The 23648-nt window shown below is 34.3% G+C and overlaps 1 protein-coding gene across 2 annotated transcripts in view; it reads left to right on the plus strand.

Moving 5' to 3' along the window:
* The first annotated feature begins 6077 nt into the window (after nt 1-6077).
* Pja2 (praja ring finger 2, E3 ubiquitin protein ligase) overlaps nt 6078-23648 on the plus strand; it is a 40906-nt gene continuing 23335 nt past the window's right edge. Inside the window, exons 1-4 of one of the 2 annotated variants that reach the window (XM_013020367.1) lie at nt 6078-6193; nt 7663-7863; nt 9171-10221; nt 19100-19285. In XM_013020367.1, coding sequence (XP_012875821.1) covers nt 6163-6193; nt 7663-7863; nt 9171-10221; nt 19100-19285 — 1469 coding nt within the window. In that variant the 5' untranslated portion in view covers nt 6078-6162. The remainder of the gene's footprint in view (nt 6194-7662; nt 7864-9170; nt 10222-19099; nt 19286-23648) is intronic. The other variant, XM_013020368.1, reaches the window with a different exon arrangement.

The raw sequence follows: 23648 nt of genomic DNA on the forward strand, positions 1-23648 counted from the left end.
TCTAAAGGACTGAAACAAAGAAAGATATTTGCAAAGGAATAGAAAGTTTGAATGACAGAGTTTAAGCAACTTCAATTATATGACTTTTACATGACATCCTATCTAACAACTGAAAACCACATTTGAAAGTGTACTGGCAAATATTCTGATCTGGAAGTGGAACTGTAGCTCAAGTGGTAGAGTGATAGCCTTGAACAAAAAAGCTCAGGGATAGCACCCAGGCCCTGAGTTCAAGCCCCAGGACCAACAAACACCCAAAACACTAAAGCAATAAAACAAAAATTCAAAGCCATAAAAATATCTCATTTTATGAGGGTTCACAGGATTTGAATTATATAGCTTACATTTTATAACCATTATGAAGTTAAACTCTAGCTTAGTGAGAAAAATAATTAGAAAGGCTCCAAAAAACTTGTAGATTGGATAAAAAGACTTACTATGGAAATTAGAAGACATTTTCTGAAAAATGAAAATATTAAATGGTAGAATTTATGGAGTGCAATTAAAATGATGCAGAGAAGTGATTTTAAAGTGTTTTGAATAAATTAGTAATAGTTGGGGAGGAGCAGAGGAAAGGCTCAAGTGGTAGAGCATTTGACCAGCAAATATAAGATCTTACCCTATTATTAAAAAAAAAAAAAAGATCTGGAAGTTAGTAGTGTCAAGTTCTTGAATGAACAACAAATTAACTCCCCCAAAATGGAGAAAGAACTAAACAGTGGTAGTATAAAAAATAGAAGGTAGTGGAATAAGATTTTTCATAGTTTATTGAGATTTCTATAAAATGAAGGTTAAGGAAAAATGAAGTAAACAAATGACTAAAAATAAAAATAAATGAGCAATCATTACAGATCCTACTGGTACTAATAAGAAAATTCAATAATTTTACTCTGACAACTTAAATGAAAACCTTTCTAAAATGAAAACCCCCAAGCTCAAAATAGTGTCACTGAAAAATCTTATGCTAATTTAAGATTTAATGGCAAATTCACACACAGATTCTCTCAGAGAATTAAAAAAAAATCGTCAGTATTTCTCAAGAAACCTGGCCAGGCTCCAGTGGCTCACGCCTATAATCCTAGCTACTCAGGAGACTTTGATTTGAGTATTGCTGTTCCAAGCCATTCAGAGCAGGAAACTCCTTGAGTCTCAAGTTAAGCACAAAAAGCTGGAAATAGAGCTGTGGTTCAAAGTGGAAGAGCATTAGCCTTGAGCAAAAAGAGCTCAGAGATACTGCCCAGGCTCTGAGATCAAGCCCCATGACAGTTACATGGCATACATGTAAGAACCTATTGGAAAAATAGCAAAAACAATAATGGCAGAGGGCTCAAAACAGAGCAAACTGCCTGTCAAGATTGAAGCCTTAAGTTGAAACCTCAGTGCCTTTAAAAGGAAAATATATGAGAGTACCTCCTTTATGATCTTGGGATAGACAAGACACAAAATATGTATACTACATAAAGTTCAGAATTTGTCTTTGAAAACATTAAAAGGACAAGGCTCTCCATGGTTGAATGTTCACAAAAAAATCTTATTGATGATTTGCATTGAAAAAAATACAAGTAACTTTTATAAGTCACAGTGAAAAGATAACCCCATTTTTATTTTATTTTATTTTTTTGTACTGGTCCTGGGGCTTAAACTCTGGGCCTGGGCACTGTCCCTGATTTTGTTGCTCAAGGCTAGTATTCTACTGCTTGAACCATAGCTCTGCTTCCAGATTTTTGGTAGTTAATTGGAGATAAGAGTCTCATAGAGGGGTGGGGGAGTGGGGAGTGGTAAGCAGGAGAAAATGAAAGTCCCACTGACTTTCTGCCTAGGTTGGCTTCAAACCAGAAGCCTCAGATCTCAGCCTTGTGAATAGCTAGGATTACAAGTGTGAGCCACCAGTATTTAGCTTCTTTTTGTTTGTTTGTTTGTTTGTTTGAATGTACAGAAAGATGTGAGTTCTTCATGAATGAAGTCATCTAGGAAATGTAATAATAAGCTGTGCTTATTATTTCAGAATGTCTGAGATTAGAAAGTGACAGTATCATGTTTACTATAGATATAAGAAAACCAACCTATTTCTGTTATGTTGATGGTGGGAAAAACTAATATCTGTTAAATGTTCAAAAGTTGGCACTTCAAATGAGTAGTTCAGCTTTGTATATACCTATGAAAGGTGAAAATAAACTTACGTTTATAGCAACATGAATTAATCCCAGAAATGTATTAAGTGATAGTAGACAGACCCAAATGAGTTTATACTGAATGATTCCACTTATAGGAAGTTTAGGACAGAAGGAATTAATCTGAACTGATGGAAGGCAGAAAGTGACTTCAGTAGCTAGGAGTTAATGACCTAGAAGGTGCTTGAGAGAGCCTTCTACAATGATGTACCACCCAGATAAACATATAACACATAAAATCATTATGTAAGTCTTCAGATTATTGGAGGGAAGAAAAGTAAAGGGTTTTCTTACAAAACTTTTCAAATATCAAGTACAAGGAAGTGCAGATAGAGTTATCTTCTTGCTTCAGCATTTTGCCTCATTCTATGTTTCCATTCACATCTCACACATGCTTTCTTTTGTAATTTGCACACATTATAGGGTTTAAGTTTATTTTATGCATCATTTTTATGACATTATAAAATGAAATTTTATGTTTTGGTAACTGAAATGTCTTATTTCCTATAGATCCCTGGTTTTTCTTTTCACTGACATAAAAATAAATCTCTTGGTACTTTATTCTGAACTGATTTGATCTGGGCATCTCCATAGAGGGTAGAATGAGGATGGCCCAAGCCTTTTTACTTGCATCACATTTGAGTCAGAGGTTTTCCTAATGAGGAGTAAGTTTGAGGAATACTTTTTATTTTTTTTTAATGGATTGGTAGGTTTCTTTCATTGTAATTTGTCTTTTGTTCCCTTTTATTTCTAGGAAATGAAAATCTTTACTGTTCTAATGTGTTGGGTATGTGCCATTCACCTCATTTATCGTGTTTCTCTATATATAATATCTGAATTTTTTGACAGCTTGATGATTTACACACATTTAGCAAGTTAGTTTCTTTATTGTAACACGTTAGAAGTGACAGTTTTCAACTGTTGAAATGTAACATTTTTTATTTTCGATATTTCTAATGACATAGTATATGTTTGAGTTAGGATTTAACATAATTTTCCCTCATCAATTTAGAGTTTACTGTTCTTCTTTTACAGTGGTGTGCAAAAGAGTAATATTTAAACATACTTAGCTGTCTTCTATAATACCTTTTATCAGATTATCTTTATGTATACCAAGAATATCAAACTCATTTCAGAGAGAGAGAGAGAGAGAGAGAGTGTGTGTGTGTGTGTGTGTGTGTGTGGTGTGTGGTGGTTCTGGGCCTTAAACAATGTACTCTTGGCTGGTACCCTATCATTAGAGTTACATCTACCTATTTGTACTCCCATCTCCTGTTTCATCCTGGGGCTTGACCTCGGGGCCTTGACATTGTCTCTAAGCATTTTTTGCTCATGGCTTGTACAGCTCAACCACTTGATCCACAGCTCTACTTCTAGCCTTTTGTTGTATTAATTTGAGATAAGAGTCTCTTAGACTTTCCTACTGGATCTGTCTTTTAATTGATCCTCAGATCCTCAGCTTTCTGAGTAGTTAGGATTACAGGAATGAGCCCCTGGGTGTCCAGCCTATTTGTACATTTTAATTTAATTACTGCCATTTGAACATGTCTCATTACCATTTTTACAGTTGTTCATTTGTGGGGTTTGGTAGGTATGTATCTTAAATTTTTTCTAGTAACCTGTAGCTTCCAACTAATAGGAATTGATAGTAGTGTATCACTTGCTTTTTGAAATTAGGTTTTTGTTTTTAAGAAAATACTTGATAGTTTTAGTTTACAAAGAATAGGTCATCTTTTGGAAATGTCAAGAGATTGGGGCGATGTCTTGTTTGAAATTGCACATCATATCTCATCCCCTCCTGCTCTTGACTTAAAATGTTGATACTAAGTTTACATTAATTTATTCTTCTCAATTTCATTAAATTCTATGCTCATGAATTTTAATAAATATTAACTATCACATGAAATTAAGATAATGCAGTATTAAATTTGCATTGCTCATTGAGATTGGAACTATTATTAAGTAGTTGTACAAAAGGATTGCAGTTGGTTTTAGTGATGGGTTGAATTGTTTATAGTAGTAACTATATCACCTTAGCACTTATTTATTGTGTAGCCATTAGTTAGAAAACAAGATCTCTTGGACAGTTTTTCAGTTGTGTGTATGTATAAGTAACCATGTATGCTTGAGAGTACAAGATATAAGAACTCTGCAGATAGAATATGGAACATGTAAGGAATAATTACAAGAACTGTACCAAAAGATTGAAAACAATTTGCAAGAGTGAGAACGTGGTTGATTCCAACATATATGAAACAGCCATCTGGCAATATTTTTCTTTATTATAAGCCTTGTGTGCTGATAAGTATATATTATCAAAAATTCTGTGTACATAATTGATTTCTTTTTGTATTAAAAATTAATGCAAGCAGACAAGTTGATCTTAAGAAAAACTTTAGGAAACATTTTTAGAGAATATGTCTTAGGGAAAGCCTAAGACATATTCTAATGGAATTGAAAGAACAGAAAAGACAAAGACAAATTCTATTTGTTTCTTTTTAAAGACAGAGTAAGATATTTTTGGTTCTTAATGGGTAGTTTCACTGCTACAGATCCAATTGCTAGGTTAAAATTCTTTTGGGAGTTTGGTTGGTTTGTCTATCTTGTACTACCTAAAATTTTAAGTCATGGCTAAAGTAAGTGTTCTGATCAGGTAGCTATTTAATGAGTATTAAGTGATAGGAAATGTAGGTTATGAGCAGCAGTTCTGATATTAACAACAAATAATAACCTTTATATTTGGATATTGTTATCTACTAGTTTATTGTCCATGTTGGTAATAAAAATAGATCTTCTAAAGGGAAAAAAAGATTACTATGATAGTATTAAAAATGAAACTATTGTTCTGTCAGTTGGTAGAAAATCCAATAGAAAACACGTTTTTACATTGTATATGTATGTACCCCCAGAGTAACTAGATAACTTGTTATTCTGCAGTAAACTTAGTAGTTCTGTTTTATTATTTCAGATTCTGTGGGCCTGAAATTCATAAGCAGCCTGGCTGAGTGGTTTTTCTTTTTTCTTTTTTGTCAGTTGTGGGGCTTGAACTGTGGAGCTGGGGTGCTGTCCCTGAGCTCTTCAGCTCAAGGCTAGCACTCTACCACTTGAGCTATAGCGCCACTTCAGGCTGAGTGGTTTTTAACTCAAGGTTTCTCATGAAGTTACAGTGAAATTGTAGGCAGGGAACATAGTTATGGGAAAGATTGACTGAACTGACAGTAGAACTCAGTGACTTTTGGCACTTGATCACCACTTTGCATTGGACTATGAAGGTATGATCACATGATAAAGCATTTGGCTTCTTCCAGAGGCAATGAGCTGAGAGATAGCAAAGAGGAAAGTATAATGTTTTTTTATTCTAATCTTACATATCACACATTGTTAGAGTTATCACATAATCTCTAGGGCCAAATAACAAGAGAAGATTATACTGCTGAGCTTGCTTAAATATCAACTGGAGTTGTACTTAAGATGGCTACCTCCCTGCCCCCATTATATTGCCAAGCTTCAAAAAAGGAAAATTGTCTTATTTATTACTGACAGTTCCTGCCAAGAGCCAGCCACTTAAGAAACAATGCTTCATTTTTTTTTTCAGCTGCTGTTTTAATACATACTGTGTTAGCCAATATAATAGGCACAGTACATTGAGGTAAAAATAAAACAAGGCTTTTGTAAGTTTACTCAGAGATATACATCCCACATCTATGCTTTTCTTTTTTGTTCCTTTAAAAATAGTCTGTGTCAAACATTCTAGTTAAAGTGATAAAGTGATTCCTGCTAGGTTAGTATTTGGATCTAGAATTAATACTTTCCTGATCCTCTGTTTTAGATAGTATTGCATCATCTTTGCCATTTATGTTTTGTGCTTTTATTACTAATCCTGTTCAATATGTTGTATCTTTGTAGGAATCTTTTGCAGCTCATCCATTGTGTGAGTAAACCTCAAACCACAGCCACAATTCTACTGAAATAGGCACACAGAAATTACCATATGTCTCAGTACACTGAAAAAGAGCCATCAGGTAAGGAACATGTCATTTCTTCCAAATTAAGGATTACTTGTTTTTCTGTCTAGATAACTTGAGTACCATATATGGTACTCTAGCTTTTAGTATACAAGTAGGGAAATTTCTGATACTTTTTGATAGCCTTGGCTTCTGTTGCTGATTCCAATTTGGATATTATTTCTTTGGATTGGTTAATTTGGATATTATTTCTTTGGAATTATTTCTTTGGATTGCTTCTTAGATTATTGGACAAGTAACCTGGACATTTAATTTAATTTAGTTTAATTTTGTCAGTTATTAGAATACAGTCTCTACCTGAAGATTGCTGAGCAGATAAAATAATTTCACACTTGATATTGTATTATAAATACATTTCTTTCTTATTTGTGCTTGGAACTTATTATATTTCTTATTTTAATGTTAGGAAACAAATATGAAACTGTTCCACTTATTGACTATATATTATATATTGTGAGAAAAATGTTTGATTCCGGCATAGCATATGTAATACATATTTGACTGGACAAACTTAGATGCTACTGTTTATTCAACATTCAGTCATCAAAACTGAATATTTAAATTGTTAAAATGTTGGTAGCTTTTTTGAGGTAATATATAACATTCAATCATAGTTTTCAAAGATGGAATTGAATGTGTGTTACATTACCCTTAATCCTTTTCAGATAAATAGATTGATAGATAGATAGATCCCTCCTGGGACTTCCTCAGGGCCTGGGTACTGTCCTTGAGATTTTTTGCTCAAGGCTAGTGATCTTCCACTTTGAACCACAGAGCCACTTCCAGTTTGCTTGTGGTTAATTTACGATAAGAATGTCTTGGACTTTATTGCTGGGACTGGCTTCAAACTGCAATCCTCAGATCTTAGCCTCATAAGTAGCTGGGATTGTAGACATAGGTCTGTATTGCCTCACTATTAGATAATTTTATCTAACTTTAAGCATTGGACTGTATTTGTATTTGTGTATAAATACAGTTTGAAGTGATTACCTGTAGCCTTTGACAAGAATGTGTTCATCACATCATGTGCTAATAATAAACTCTTCTAATGTGGATTGAATAATTATATGGAAGATACTTGGTAATTTGGATGATCATTGTCTAGCTCATAAACAATTTTGACTCAATTTGTCATATGCAAAATCTTTTCTGGTAGATTTCAGTATAAAAATCTAAAATACCTCAAAGGAATCAAATTTGAAAGATATTTTGACACACTGAAGACCACCTACTCTTATTATATTTCTTATTTCATGTTTATCTAGTGTGAAGAATTCATTTCATTATGTTCAATTACAATCAAATGTCTTCTTATGAAATGTCTACTAAGAAAAATGTTTTACAGTAGTAGTAAAATGTACTTGATGTTGATATAATTTAGAACATAAGAGCTATTTGATTTGTTTAATAATAGTATATATGCTTTCCCCCCAGTAGTTGTTCACTCATTGATTCATTCATTTTAGTGATGGATCAAGAATCCAACAAGGGTGGTTGGCCCAAACCAGCAGGAGGATATCAGACAATTACAGGCAGGCGATATGGAAGAAGACATGCATATGTCAGTTTTAAACCATGTATGACCAGGCATGAAAGAAACTTAGGTCGGGCTTTTGATGACTACGAAGTATTGGAACTGGATGATGTTCCAAAGGAAAATTCCTCAGGTATATAACATGTAATTGTATTAATAAATAAGGGTTTTTTTGTGTCTGAATGTAAATACAGTTCATTTTATGTCAATAAATGCTATTTTAAATTTTTTTATGGAACTTAATAATGATAGTACTTATAATACTTATATTTACACAAAGAACACTTATATTTACACAAAAAATAAACTAGAATATAGCCAATCACAAAAATGTAACTATAGTTATGTGACATATGTTAGCTAGAAATCATTTTTCAGCCTCTACTCTCTAAAAACATTTTCAATCTACAGATTATATTTAAATAACTTTTTTCAATGTTTTAAGTAATTCAGCCTAGCTAGTTCATTTTTATAATCATTTTGTAAAATACCATGCCAAATAATAGTCATTTAAAATTTCTAAATTATTCAATGGTTTGAAATGTGTGTTTTGCAGTTATCCATATTCTATTGCTATACTTTTTGGACTAGACTCAGTTTCTCCTTTTGGTTCTAAGCAAACTTGATATATCTAGAAAATTTTTTCTAGCCAGTAATTCCAATAAAGCATTTTTGCAATTAAAGTTTAGTTATTTTATAACTTACAAATTCTTATGGAGCAAATCTGTGTCTTTTTAATTTTTAAGTTAATAGTAATGAAAGAAATTATGTATAATCTATAGATAGATTTGATTTTGTTCATGTCTCAAAATCTTTACTATGGCAAAAAGAGTATATTGACTTGTTCATTATTTTTCAATTATAGCAATATAACATTAAAAGTTAATTCATTTTAGATGTATAATAACAGTATGTTTTGAGGGTAGAAATCAAATACATATCTAGACTCTAAGATGTAATACTCTGAATTAACATTAAAACACAATTAGAGCCTCATTTCTCTTGGATCTGTGATGTGTTATTACATCAGCCATAAATACATTTGAAGTTTTTCCTTTTTTTTTTAGTCTATATTACTAAATGGAGGTTAATTTGGAGACTAACGGGGTACTGTGCAGAGTGTTTACCTATGACTCCACTTAAGCTTTTCATTCTGTATCATATTCACTTCTCTTTTATGTCTTGTGGAAGATTTTAAGAATTAGGATTTAGATGAAAAATTGTCTCCAAAAGAAAGAAGGGAGAGGAAACTGGGAGACAGATGAATTCATAGGGTAACCATTCTGTGGTACCAGTTCAATTAAAGATCATAGAAGCAGTTGCCAAATAAATTTACTTATATTTTCAAGTAGGTAATAATTGGTGTGATTTCTACTAAGTTCAGTAATTATATAATATTTGATCTAAATCCCTACAAAATGTTTTCCTTTGTCTCTGAAGGTTCCAGTTCATTGGATCAAGTTCATTCTTCCTTATCTGATGAACCTATATTTGAAAATAGTGAAACAGGAACTCCCACTTGTGGTACAGCGTTGAACCAAATTGTTGAGAGCAATTCATCCTTTGCTACAGAGCATCATAGTCAGGAAGGCAAGGATACCTTAGGAAGCAGTATAAATCTTCACAGTCACTCTGATACAGCATATATTCCAGGAGCTTGTAATGTCTCAACTGTCCAGAATGGAATTGCATTGGTTTATACTGACTCTTATGATCCAGATGGCAACCATGGAGAGGAAACTGACTGTCTTCAACTTTCTGCAGAAGTTGTGGAAAGTGGTGGATATCAGGAAGCATTAGGTAGTACAGTAATGGGGCTGGAAAATGGCGAGGCAGAAGTATTCACTGGTCTTTCACTGCCAGTTCCGGCTTTTAACTGTGAGATAAGAGAGGAATTTGAAGAGTTAGATTGCACACCTTCAATGAAAAGTTCTACTGATGATGCTGAGTTTATCCATCAGAGCAAGCAGGACTTTCAACAGTCCTCTTCTGAAGATGAATTTGTTAGAAAGACACAAGATAATATTGACCATGAGGAAAAACAGACAGAAAATTTTCCTGAAGATGCAGCCTGTGTTCCAGGGCATATTTGTAGTGAACAAAATGCAGGTGATAGGGACAGCAACTGTAGAAGTTCTCCTGAACAGGTAGTAAGGCCAAAAGTTAGGAAAGTGATAAGTTCAAGCCAAGTGGATCAGGAAGTAGGTTCAAACAGGCATGAGGCTAAACAAAGAAGTGTACAAAGATGGAGGGAAGCTTTGGAAGTTGAGGAATGCATCGGGGATGATTCTTTAATAAAGTGTGAAGAATTTGATGGAGAACATGAATGTATGTTTTTGGATCCACCTTACTCAAGAGTTACATCAAGGGAAACAGAACATAGCAATGTAACACCAGGAAGTGGAGCCACAGTAGGAACGCAAGAACGGGGTAACAACTTTTGGAATGGCTGTGGAGACTATTACCAACTCTATGACAAAGATGAAGATAGGTAAGGTCTCATGCAGTACTTTTTCAGATTATATATTGACTGAAGTTGTTTGTTTCTGTTGCTGAGACACTCAGTGATCTATCTGAAATTAGAAAATTTGATTTATCAAATGTTCTTAATGAGCAAACCCATACATATAAACTACTAGTTACAGTTTTTTACATAAACTTTCTTGGGGCTATTTTTATACTTAACAGGAATTAGAAATTCACGTAATACTTACTAGATATTATAACGGGTACAGATGCTAACTATTTTAATTTATGGATTTCAAGGGAAGTATATGTTTATTTTTTCATATGTACAATTGCTTGATTTATTTATTTTTAAATGTATTATTACCTTTAAGTAGTTGTCCAAAGAAGTTGCCATTCACCATCTTGACCCATGTCACCCCTATCAACATTCATATCTTCCCTCCCAACTCACCCCTTTTTCCCCTTTTATATTTAGGTTATGTATTGAAGTTTTGTGGCATTTTTTTTGCTATTTAGCAAAGCAGTTTCTGTATACAGTGCATCTTGATCTGTGTCATTCCTTCAACATCTTAATTTCCTCCTTCCATTTTATTCTCACTTCTGTGGTATACACAATGAATTCTTACCTTTATTCTCCCCTCTCTCTGCTTTATCCCAACCTCCCTGCTTATTTTGATATGGGCTTTGCCTTAAGTTTTAAAAACCTATGTAAAGTCTCAGTCTGGGTTAGAAAGGAAGTTCACAGAAACTATTGATTAGTAGCTGTAAATATCACCCATTTTTTTTATTGGATCTTCCTATGACTAAGTTTACTTTTAATTTTTGTTAGCATTTAAAAATTCTCCAACAGCTATATGGTAAGGACTTGTCATTTCCCTTGTTCATAGATGAGGAAATTGAGACAAGAGAGTTAACTAGCTTTTTTAAAGTGACTAAAGGTTGGAGCTGGAATGAGTATGTCAGCTCCAGAGGCTATGTTCTTCACCACAAGACTGCTGCTTTCAAGAAAATATATAATTTTTCTTAACATAAGCATTCTTTCTCAATCCATCAGTTGGACAACAAATCAATTGCCGGATTCTATTAATAATAAAGGGTCTTGAACTCAGGGACTGGGTAGTGTCCCTTTGTTCAAGACTAATGCTCTGCCAATTGAGCCACAGCTTCATATCTGGCTTTTTTGGTACTTATTTGGAGTTAAGAGTCTCATGGACTTTGCTGCCTGGCTGGATTCAAGCCACAATCTTGAGATCTCAGCCTTCTGAGTAGCTAAGATTATAGTTGTGAACCATAGGTATCTGGTTAAGTAATGTTTTGTTGTTGTTGTTGTTGTTTTGTACATTTTCGATTTTGAATACAAAGCATTTGTGGGTTTTATTTCATGTCATGACATAATAGACATTTCATTTTTTAAAAAATGAGTTAAACTTCCATAATACAGTGTGTGTAACTTATTGTTAAAAACAATTTACAATTTCTGCTGTTAACCTTGAAGCTTTTAAAAGGTAAGATAATTTTTGCCTAATCTTCTATGTTTTAAGCTGGGTCAAACATTTCTTTTTCCTGATTTTTTTTCAGTTTGGAGTTTACAGTCTTTCATCCTAAGTCTACAAGGTTCTAAAAATAAAAATTGGATGCAAAATCTGACCTGATATTAACCTTGATAGTGTATCTGGATCTGAACTAAATTGAGGCTTGTTCTTTGGATATTTATACATTTTTCTGAAGAACCATGAATATGATTAATAACTATTTACTGGCCTGAGTTATGCTGAAGGTTTTTAAGCACTATTTTAATCTTAGAGGAAAATATTTAAAATCTGAAACATTCAGAGGGAAGACTTTTAGACTGTATTATGAGCCTCTTCTATATCTAAGTTACTATAAAAACCAAAAAATTGTTAATAATTTATCTTTTTGAAGGTATAGTATTGCTGAACAGAAATTAAGTTGACTTACTTTCACCTTTGAGGACACACAAATCAATATAAAAAGCCTCTTTAGTTTTGCTTGCTTTTTGTAGTCAGGTCTGATAACTTATATTGAAGTTGATGAAATGTTTATATAATTCTTAGCCCTAAAAGAAAGGGTAGTAGTTTCCTTGACTCTTGGTTTTTAAATTAATAACATCTTTTATCCATCGTAGCAGTGTTACTTTTAATGGCCAGAGGGCATTTTCATAATTTTTTTTCTTTTTTCCTTAAGCGATACGAGTATTTTACATCCAGAATATACAGGCTGAAAAACATAGTAGAAACTTTTTTCAATAATATATTGATTATAGAGCTGTCAGTTGAGGTATTCCAAAATTATGGAACTAATTTTGAGGATTCATTGAAATGTTGGAAACAATGCTTTTTTTGTTCTTCTAAGAATTATAGAATAAAGCCTGAAGGATAATGACTGTACCTTGGACTCTACTTGTATTTACATGCTTAAAACTTCAGATACATTTCAGTACTCTAAGTATTTTAAGGAGTACTTCTATTTCTGTTTCTTTTCCTGTTCCTCAACTCTTAAGTCCCTGCACAGTACTTCCATATGCCAGGGTTCCAGCTAAAAGTGAAAATTTTATTGAATATTACTTTTAATTATTAAATTACTTTTCCCTTTGCTCATCTACTTGATGTTTTACTTTCATGATGTGCAGCTCCGATATTGAAGACAGAGTAAAAGGGCAGCAATGAATCTCCTTTTCTAATTTTCTTGAGAAAGAAATTAAGAACATGAGAAATTAAGTTCTTCATTTCTTAATTTGAAAAGTTAAGAAATTGAAGTTGAATTTTTTTTTGAATTTTGCTTTGTAAAACAGGTGATAAATTAAAGCTTTTTGGTCATGTTTATAGCAGTGACAAATAGCTCACTTAGTCAAGATTATAACTGAAATTCACTGTGACGTTTTTAAATGTAGGTAATTTGGCCACTTAAAAATATGAATCACCTATTATTTAAAAGTGGAAAAGGATTTTAATGAATGCAAAAATCACCTTCTTCCCTGAACAGTTCTAAATGATCATTTAATCACATCTGAAATGTTACACTCTGGGATAAGCATTGCAGCTGGTAGCATTGCTCTGAGCTGTTTGACAGGAACTGAGCACCACCTTACTAAATTAGAACTGCAAGGGGAATTTTAATAGGCAGCATATGATTACCAGACTTGGGATTAGACGAAAGAACTAAGGTTAGCACCTTGCTCTTTTGAAATATACCCGAGAAAATTGCTATTTGAGGACAAGATACTGAATTTTATAAAAACTTTTCAGAAATGCTAGCACATTTTAACCTTGGTCCTAAGTCTTCTGAAGAGAGACATGCCATCAACTGATCATTTCTTAAAGCACTTGAAATTTCTCTCAGAGAGTGTTCCTGTCACTGGGACTTAACTTTGCTTAAACATCAAAAGCTTTAATAAGGGAGTCAGGACAACTGCTTTTGTTGATATTGGAAAGTAAAGTGAATATTAGCCATTTAGTTAATTTCATTACATGTATTAAACAGGTGTTTATTGACACTTTCTTAAGTGCCAGACTTTTGTACCAGGGGCATTGTAAATATATATAAATGATCCTTGTTCCCATAGAATTCACCAGAATTACAAAGAAGGCAGTATATAGCTTGCATGTTGTGAGGCTGAATTCTCTTCATTTCTATTTTTAGCTAGCTAAGAGTCATAAAAAAGCCCTTTTCTGAAATGCAAATAAAACATCTATTAGCAGCCAAAACAAAGATTTTAAAAACATACTTAAATGTTTTCTCAAACATTTTAATCTTGGGTTCACATTTATAGCAGTTTAGGGGTAAAGTTTTTTTTTAAAAGTATTTGTTTGCTCTTTATATTGTCTCTAGTTACCATTGAGTTATATTCATAAACAGATAAGGATAACTTACTCAGATGTAATTTATTATGTAACTTTGTACATTCAGTTAGAGCAAAGAAACTTTTTTTCATATATAGACTTTAACCATGTAACTTATAGACCAAAACAAAAGGCAAACACAAAAACTTGTCAGTATAAATCTCAAGTAGAAATAAAATGGAAGTACAATCAACCAAAGCAGTTTCTCATTCTCATACCTCAAGGAAATGTTAGCTTTTTTTAATTACACACACACACATACACACACACACACACACACATACACACGCACGCACATGCGCGCGCCAGCAGAAATTATAGTCAAAATAGTAATGTTTCTTCTTCTTTGGAACCCAAAGATTTATAAACTTTCTTATATGGTGTCCATGTAGTATTTCAGGCATTGTGAACCAAAAGGCAAAATAAGGGTATTATCTTACATACTCATCAAAAGTGAAAAATAAAATCTTACTTTCTAAGTAATGAAAAGGCAGAAGATCTAATTTGGGTGACTGGCTATGGTGTAATTTGTTTGCTTTTGGTGTATAGAAACACTAAAGTTGATTGGATGACCCCAGAGGATGTAGAGTTGGTTTCCTTTGGCAAAGACACAATGCTTGATAATAAATGTACTCATTACCTTGCTCATGTAATTGTAACCCCTCTGTATGGTATTTTCACAGTTAAAAAAAAAACAAAAAAGACAAAAATAATGTCATGCAGGTAGAATATAAAGATGCAGAGTAGTGGATTCCAATCCAGGCAAACTAACTTGTTGTACCTTAGAATAAGGTGCATATGTGTAACTGCAACATTTTTTTGTTGTTGTTGGTCGTGGGGCTTGAACTCTGGGCCTGGGTGCTGTCCCTGAGCTCTTTAATTCAAGGCAAGCACTCTTGAGTCACAGTGCCACTTCCTGCAACAACATTTGTGAGGGTGAAAATCACAGGGCTGAGGCTAGAGGGGAAGAAAGGAGCTAGTAAACATTTAGTGGGAAAGAGAAGAGCTAGTAAACATTTTGGTATTACTGTAAATGTACCATTTAATATAAGTGGAAATGCTGGAGATATCCAGAATGCATTTTGCAAATAAGTTAAGGGAGTAAGATTAAATTTAGGAAGACCAATTAGTAATTGAGTATATAGGTTTTGGTTTGGGGAAAAGCACTTGAGCTAGGGATTTTTTTTTTCAGTAGAAATGGAGAAAAACATATTAGGATAAAGTCATTGTGCAAAGAATAGAAAGAAAGGATTTGAATATGGAGAAATAAGGAAGAGTCAAAGATACATAGTTTACAAAATTAGGATATGAAAATGCCTTTAGCATAGAAAATAAAAATGCATATACAGATAGATTTTATTTAATGAGAATGTATCTCTGGAAAGAAAAAGGGAAACTGAAAAATATTTAATGAATAATGACTTTCAAAGTATGGTGTTCAGTGCTGGGTGAGGAAATATACATTCAAAAGTTATCTCTTGAAAAGTAAGAGTTATGTATATAATGAACAATAGTAATATGAGTCCAAGATCTGCAAACTCTTATTTTTAAAGGTTTCTAAAGAGTTTATTTTAGATAACAAGATTAAAGTAGGTAGAAAAAGAGAGAGCTATTGTGATCCTCTGCTAGGATTATTCTAGACATATACTAATTATTACAAATGAGGGAAACCACGGAGCCTGGAGCCTGTGTTTCTTTTGGGTCTGGTTTACTTCACTTAATAAGATTTTTTTCCAAATCTTTCTATCTCCTTATGAATGGAGCAGTGTCATTCTTTCAGATGGAAGCTTAGAATGCCATTGTTTATATATACCACATTTTCTTGATCTCTTCATCTACCCAGAGGCATACCTTAGCTATGGTAAATAATGCTGTGGTGAGCATAGTTGTGCTAATAGCTTTAGTGTGGCCTTGTTTGTGATCATTTGGGTAAATGCCCAATAGTGGGATTGCTGGGTCATAGGGTAATTCTATGTTTAGTCTTTTGAGGAACCTCCATACTGCTTTCTAGAGTGGTTGAACCAGCAGTGTAGTAGCATTCCCTTTTAGTCACATCCCTTTCAGCATCTACTGTTGTTTGTTTCTTGATAATGGCCATTCATATGACCATATAGTCAAAATGAACACCAAGATATGGAAACAAGAGGGTTTTTGTTGTTGTTGTTTTTAATATACTGTATGACATTTTTTTTTCTTGTTTTTCCCTCCCTTTGGTTTGTCCCCTGTAGTCACTGTTTTTGATTCTGGTACCTTGTGTCTTGTATATACACTTACCTGATTTGGGGAAGGTAAAGGGAATAACAGAATGGTGAAACAAAGAACAAAGGGTGAACCAGTGCAACAGTGACACAAGATACTATGTTGTAAATGAACTTTACAACTTGGTAAGGGGGAGTGGGAGAAAAATGGCAAGGGTTTTTTTTGTTTGTTTGTTTTTTGTGTATTGATCAATCTTGAGGCTTGAACTCTGTGTCTGGTACTGTTCCTGAGCTCTTCAGCTCAAGGCTAGTGCTTTACCACTTAGGTCACAGTGCCATTTCCTGGTTTTCTGGTGGCTAACTGGAGATAAGAGTCTCAGGGATCTTCTTGCCCAGGCTGGCTTTGAACCATGGTCCTCAGATCTCAGCCTCCTGAGTAGCTAGGATTACAGTTGTTAGCCTACAGCATCTAGCAAAATGGCAGTTTTTATCTGTAGCTTTTATACCTCTTGTGCTGGGCAAATAAAGGTGGTCTTGTCATTTTAGTGATCCTATTCCTTACATAATAGAAACGCAGTAACCTTCAGGACTTCCTTTTTGCAAAGTTTATTTAAAAATCTGATTGTAAATACTTTGCTGACCAAGAGACAGAATGAAACATGTAAAAATCATTTTTATTTCACAATTAAGGAACAAGCATCATGGAGAGATTTGGCCCAAAGGCTGAATGTAGTTTGCTAGTTTTTTATGTAGGCTTTTATAAGCTTATAGGCATTCATTTTGCATTGGCAATAGAGATATTATATCAGTCATTTCAGTAAACTTCCGAAGTACATACTTTTCATGTTATTTTTTCTGGACAGGATCATACCCTGAGTTTAATGTTTTAAAAACAGATCCTGCCGGGCACCTGTGCTCAAGCCTTAATTCTAGATCTCAGGAGTCTGAGAATCACAGTTTGAAGCCAGCCCAGGCAGGGAAGGCTGTGAGACTCTTATCTCCAATAAACTACTCAGAAAAAACCAGAAGTGGTACTGTGGCTCAAGTGGTAGAGCGCTAGCCTTATGCAAAAGAAGCTCAGGGACAGAGCCCTGGCCCAGAGTTCAAGCCATAGGACTGCAAATCAATCAGTAATAAAAACAGATCTTTAATCTAAGCCTCTTAAAATTGCCAACATTCATATAGAAATACTACTCTTAATTATTAAAGAGATAAAAATCAGACTTATTAGTATAGATTTGAATTTGAGGAGCTTTGTCATCAGGTAAGTTAGTGTAATAAGTTTTTTAAACCTATTTTAAAACCTTTTAAAACTTTTTATGCTTTGGATCACAAATTTTTACAGAATGCAAGTGACTTTTCCTTAAACTCAATTGAAAGAGACTTTTTTGTTTGCTATACCTAGGTGTATTGCATTCCTTTTCTCGGCTATTTATACTCTATGGTCCTTTTTTTTTACTGAAACGTAAAAGCTAATTTTGTTTTTATCTTTCATTAAATATCTCAGAGCTCAGATTAGTGCTTCTGTTTATTAATAACATCTTGATTTTTCAATTATTTCTAGAATAAGGGAACCCACTAGCTAGATATATACAACTTAACACTTCCTACAGAAAATAAACTTTTTATTTTTCAAAAGTCAAGTGAACAAAGGGAAATCTTTAAGGTTCTTGACCAGAATGTTGGAGGAAAAATTCAAGACTTACTTTTTCTTTTTTGGCAATATTAGAGTTTAACCCAGGGCGTTGGGCTTGCTACAGTGGCATTCTACCACTTCAACAACACCTCTAATCCTGCTTGTTGGTGGTTATTAGAGATGGAAAACAGGTGAACTTTTCTGATCAGGCTGTCTTTGAGCCAAAGTCCTGCTGAGTAGGTAGGATTATAGGTGTGAGACACCATTACCTGGGTTAAAACTTCCAACACTGATCACTAATACTTAAACCTTTGGTAGTGTAAGCTAATCTTTAAAAATAAAATATAACCAAATTAGTCAAAGTTATGTAATTAGGTGCAATTTTCAGATGTTCTTTATTAAACCGTTTATTATACCTTTGTGGCTTTATCTAAACATTGTCAAACTAAAGTTTAGTTTGTGTTCAGTAAAGATTTATTAGCATTTCTTTTCATTAATTTGAATATCTTTTAAAAGTGTGGTTCTTGCCAGGTGCTGGTGGCTCACGCCTGTAATCCTAGCTACTCAGGAGGCTGAGATCTGAGGATCACGGTTCAAAGCCAGCCTGGGCAGGAAACTCCATGAGACTCTTATCTCCAATAAACCACTAGAAAACTGGAAGTGGTGCTGTGGCTTAAGCGGTAGAGTGCTCGCCTTGAGCTGAAGAGCACAGGGCCAGCGCCCAAGCCCAGAGTTCAAGCCCCAGGACGGTGTGGTTCTTTTGTATATGAGTATGTAAAAGTAAGAGGGAAACAAGTTTTTACTACATGGCAATAGTAGAAAACTATACATAATAAGTAATAAGTGTCATTATGTAAATAAATAAAGTTTCAGGTCAATAAATATTGAGTAATAAGTCTATAATTTATTCTAGATAGTATTACCAAATTATGTATAAAAATTTACTTAGAAATCTGTCTAAACTATGACAAGCATTTATATAGCATTATATACCTCAGTGAAAAAAACTAGTGATGTGTTTCATAACTTGCCATACAGCATAATCATTTAGAAGAATTATATTCAAAGTACTTTAAAACTTGAATTAGTCTTAGCTGGATTAAGTATTAGTAGTGCCCTTTATCTCATGATACCTGGTAACACTCCAAAGGATAATGAAGAAAACAATCGAACATGTATTGATATTATTTTTGCTCTGATTTACAGTTCAGAATGCAGTGATGGGGAGTGGTCTGCTTCTTTGCCTCATCGGTTTTCTGGCACAGAGAAAGATCAGTCCTCAAGTGATGAGAGCTGGGAGACACTGCCAGGAAAAGATGAGAATGAACCTGAGTTACAGAGTGAGAGCAGTGGTCCTGAAGAAGAAAACCAGGAATTATCTCTTCAGGAAGGGTAATTTAGCAGTGAGATTGAGCATTTTTTGTGCATATGCAAGAATGGCATATACATCACATTCAAATATTGGGTATACTATTAATTATAAGCTCTGTGTTGTACCAGTAGGTACAACATTATCTTTTACAGAGATATAATGCTTGGTTTCACTTCACATTTTAAAGAAAATTTAGGCATTTTCAAAGTCATTTTTGTTGAGTTAGGAAGAAGTATATGAAAGTTGTCATTACTATACAGGGAGGTAATAGCCAAGGAGACAGATCTGTGATTCACTCACAGCAGTGGGGACAGTTGCAAAAGTTGAAGTTTTCCTATTCTTCTCTAACTGCATTCTGGAAATGGCATCTCCAGAACTTGATTGATGATTTCTTTAACTTTAATAGGAATACTACTTGTCTAGGAATGGCCAGACTTTCACTGTGAAAAGCTAGATAATAATTTTTTTTTTACATTGTGTGGATAGTTTCTTTTGTAGCTTCTCAGCTGTTAGTAGCCATAGGCAATATGTAAATGAATTGGTTTAACTGTAGTCCAACAAGATCTTATTTGTAGAAATGGTGGCAGATTGGAAATAACCTGTGGCTCACTGTTCATTGACTCTTGTTCTGGTATTTTCCCTGTAAGAAAGTTTCTGGCTTCTAAGTTAATTTCACATGTGTGCACATGTAAACTCATACTCAACCATGGTAGAGCTCTAGCCTTGAGCTGAAGAGCCTTAGGGACAGCGCCCAGGCCTAGAGTTCAAGCCCATGACGGACAAAACAAAACAACAACAACAAAAAAAGAATTGATAAGCTAGGTATCAGGGGCTCATGCATATAATCCTAGCTACTCAGGAGGCTGAGATCAAAGTTTGAAGCCAGCTCAGGCAAGAAAGTTCATGAGACTCATATCTCCAGATAACCATCAAAAAGCTGCAAGTGGAACTATGGCTCAAGTAGTAGAGTGTTCTCAAGTAGTAGAGTGTTCGCCTTGAGTGAAAAAGCTCCAGTACTGTCACAAAATTTAAAAAAATAAACAAACTTGTTGGCTATGTAAGAGAAGAGCTTTATATGTAAAGGAATGGTAAGAACAGACACTGAAAAGGATAGGAAGTAGTGGAAAAAGGCATGAGAGTGGGGCTTGAAACAGTGAGTAGGCAAGAACCACATGTAGGCCCCAGTGTTAAACCAAAATTTACTCAGAAGTGAAGGTTTTTTCCATTATGCATTTTGTTTGTTTGCTCTTAACACTGAAATTTATTGTATTACAATATCCCTTAAAATCTAAACTATAATTTAAGTTTGCCAAGACTTTGATCTTGACCTTTTATATTGTAAAAGGCATGTGCATTCTTAAAGTCCCTTCTGTCTAATTTTTTGGAACTTGATATTTGTTAATTAACTCAGATTTTCAGATTTGGTCTTGTGTATTAATATGCCAGATGGTAGTTTCATTCATATTTTTCCTTTTTAAACTTGCTCCTAGAAAAAGCTCCTAGAACTACTTGATTTTGGTGAATCTGTGATATTATTTGTTTAGCCTCAGTTTTATTTTCTAACAATGATTCCAGCTAAATAATAAACTAACTTTAATGAAACTAACCTTGATGAAACATGCTTAGAATTATACAAGGGTTCAAAATGTATTTTTACCTAAGTTTGTAGGAAAAGAGGAAATACCAAAGTTCCTGATTATGTTCTTTTATGTAAAAGATAAAATTCCCATCTGTCAGAGGATGAATTTTCTAAGAAATTATAATTTTCCATTTTTTCTTAAAATATATTCTTATTGACCTAATAAAAAGTAGACTTAGTATGAAGAGACCACTTAAAGAATATTGTAATCAATTTCCTTTGTAACTTTCTAAAGATAACCTATGTATATAAAAGCATGCATGCATACACATTCACATCCACATTTTCATCCTTTTTTCCTTCCTTTTCCCCCTCCTTCATAATGCTGGGGAGAGAACCCAGAGCCTTGTACATGCAAAGCAAGAGCTCTTAACACTGAACTGTATCCCTAACCATTTCTGCTTCTCTTTTTAAATATGGCTAGTAGCACAGTGAATAGCTATGCTATGAGTATCTTCTGGTTAGGTTTTTGTTTTGCTTTTTATTAACAAATTATTTGTATAAGAATGTTTCATTGTATCATTCCCATGCATGTATATAATTTATTCTGATTACCTTCACCCTCACTCATCTCTATCTACTTCCCCTTTTTAAGACAATTTCAACCAATTTTGCTGTTCAGTTTTCATAAATCCAAGTATGCTACTTCATATTAATCCTCATTCACCCTCTTCTTCATAACCTACTCCTGCTCATACATACCCCACCATCAGAGCCTGTTTTACTTTCCTTTCATTCTTTTTTGTTGTTGTTAGTGTTAACAGTAGTAAGGCGTTTTACATTATATTTTAATCAGTGTAACACTCTGTATTGCTTTCTCTTTCCCTTGCCCCTATTCCCCTGTTACTAGGATGTCTTATGTTTGCATACATAGTTGCACAGTATTTTGAAATTGTTCATTCTCCACCTTTCTTTTTTCCTCTCCTTTTCCCTTCATTTTCCCGTATAGTCCCATAATTAGAATTATATTCTGTGTCTGTGTATGTGTATATGTATATATAAGTACAAGTCCATATGTCTTTTTGTTGTTGTTGGTCATGTGGCTTGAACTCTGGGCCTGGGTGCTGTCTCTGAGCTCTTCAGCTCAAAGCGAGCACTCTACTACTTGAACCACCAACACCAGTTCCAGTTTTCTGGTGGTTAATTGGAGATAAGAGTCTCATGGATTTTCCTACCCAGACTGGCTTTGAACCAAGATCCTCAGATCTCAGCCTCCTGAGTAGCTAGGGATTATAGGCATGGGCCACTGACGCCAAGCTCAATATGTCTTTTAAGTCTAGGTACTACACATGAGCAAAATATATGATATTTGGCTTTTTGAGCTTAGCCTATCATGATATTCTCTACTTCCATCCTTTTCCTAGAAATCACATGATTTCATTTTTATTTATTGTTTTGTAGCATTCTATATGTTACCCATTTATCTGTTTTGGGGAACTTCGACTGATTCCATCATTTGGCTCTTCTGAATAAAGCAGCAGTAAATATAGATGTGAAAGTGTGTTTTCTTGTGTGTTGATTTATACACCTTCACATATATGTTCACTAGTGCTATGGCAGGGTCATAGGGAAGGTCTATTTTTAGTGTTTTGGAGAGCCACCATACTGATTTCCACAGTGAGTGTACTAGTTCACATTCACAACAGCATTATATGAATGTTTCTTTTTTTATGCATCTTCATCAGCCTTTGTTGTTTTCTTTTTTTTGGGGGGGGGGTCTGGTCATGGGGCCTGAACTCTGGGCCTGGGCGCTGTCCCTCAGCTCTTCAGCTCAAGGCTAGCGCTCTACCACTTGAGCCACAGCGCCACTTCCGGCTTTTTTCTTTTTGCTTATGTGGTGCTGAGGAAGCGTCCCTCAGCTCTTCAGCTCAAGGCTAGCGCTCTACCACTTGAGCCACAGCGCCACTTCCGGCTTTTTTCTTTTTGCTTATGTGGTGCTGAGGAAGCGAACCCAGGGCCTTGAGCATGCAAGGCAAGCGCTCTACCACTGAGCCACCTTCCCAGCCCCCCTTTGTTGTTTTCTTGATTGTCATTTTAACTGGCTAAGTTCAAATCTAAGTGCATTTTTGACTTGCATTTCCTTTCTGGCTAAGTATGATGTGTCAGTCATTTATATTTCTTCTTCTGAGACCTGCCTGTTCATTTCATTTGCTCATTTGATTACTATATTATTATTATTATTATTTTTTGGTCAGTCGTGGGACTTGAACTCTGGGCCTCAGTGCTGAACCTCAGCTCTTCAGCTCAAGGCAGGCAATCTGCTGCTTGAGCCACAGTGCCACTTCCCGTTTTCTGAGTGGTTTATTGGAGATAAGAGTCTCACGGAGTTTCCTGCCCAGGCTGCCTTTGAACCTTGATCCTCAGAGCTCAGCCTCCTGAGTAGCTAGGATTACAAGTATGCTGTTTAGTCTTATACATATTCTAGATAGTAGTCCTTTATTTGTGGAATAGATAAGGAAGATTTTTCTGTCCGTTCTGATAATTGTTTCTTTTGATGTGAAGACACTTTTTTCTTTGTTGTCTCATTTTTCAATTCCTGTTCTTGTTTTCTGTACAGTTTAGAATCCTAATCAGAAAATAAGTTCCACGATCTTCCTTATGTTTTCCTGCATTAGATTTAAACTTTCAAGTTTTACTTTGGGTTTTTTTGATACATTTGGAGTTGATTTTTGTGTAGGGTAAGAGATAGAGTCAAATTTCAATTTCCTGAAAGTGGATAGCCAGCTTTCCTAGCACCATTTTTT

This window comes from Dipodomys ordii, unplaced genomic scaffold, assembly GCF_000151885.1.
Source record: "Dipodomys ordii isolate 6190 unplaced genomic scaffold, Dord_2.0 Scaffold50, whole genome shotgun sequence".
In the NCBI taxonomy this organism is placed as follows: Eukaryota; Metazoa; Chordata; class Mammalia; order Rodentia; family Heteromyidae; genus Dipodomys; species Dipodomys ordii.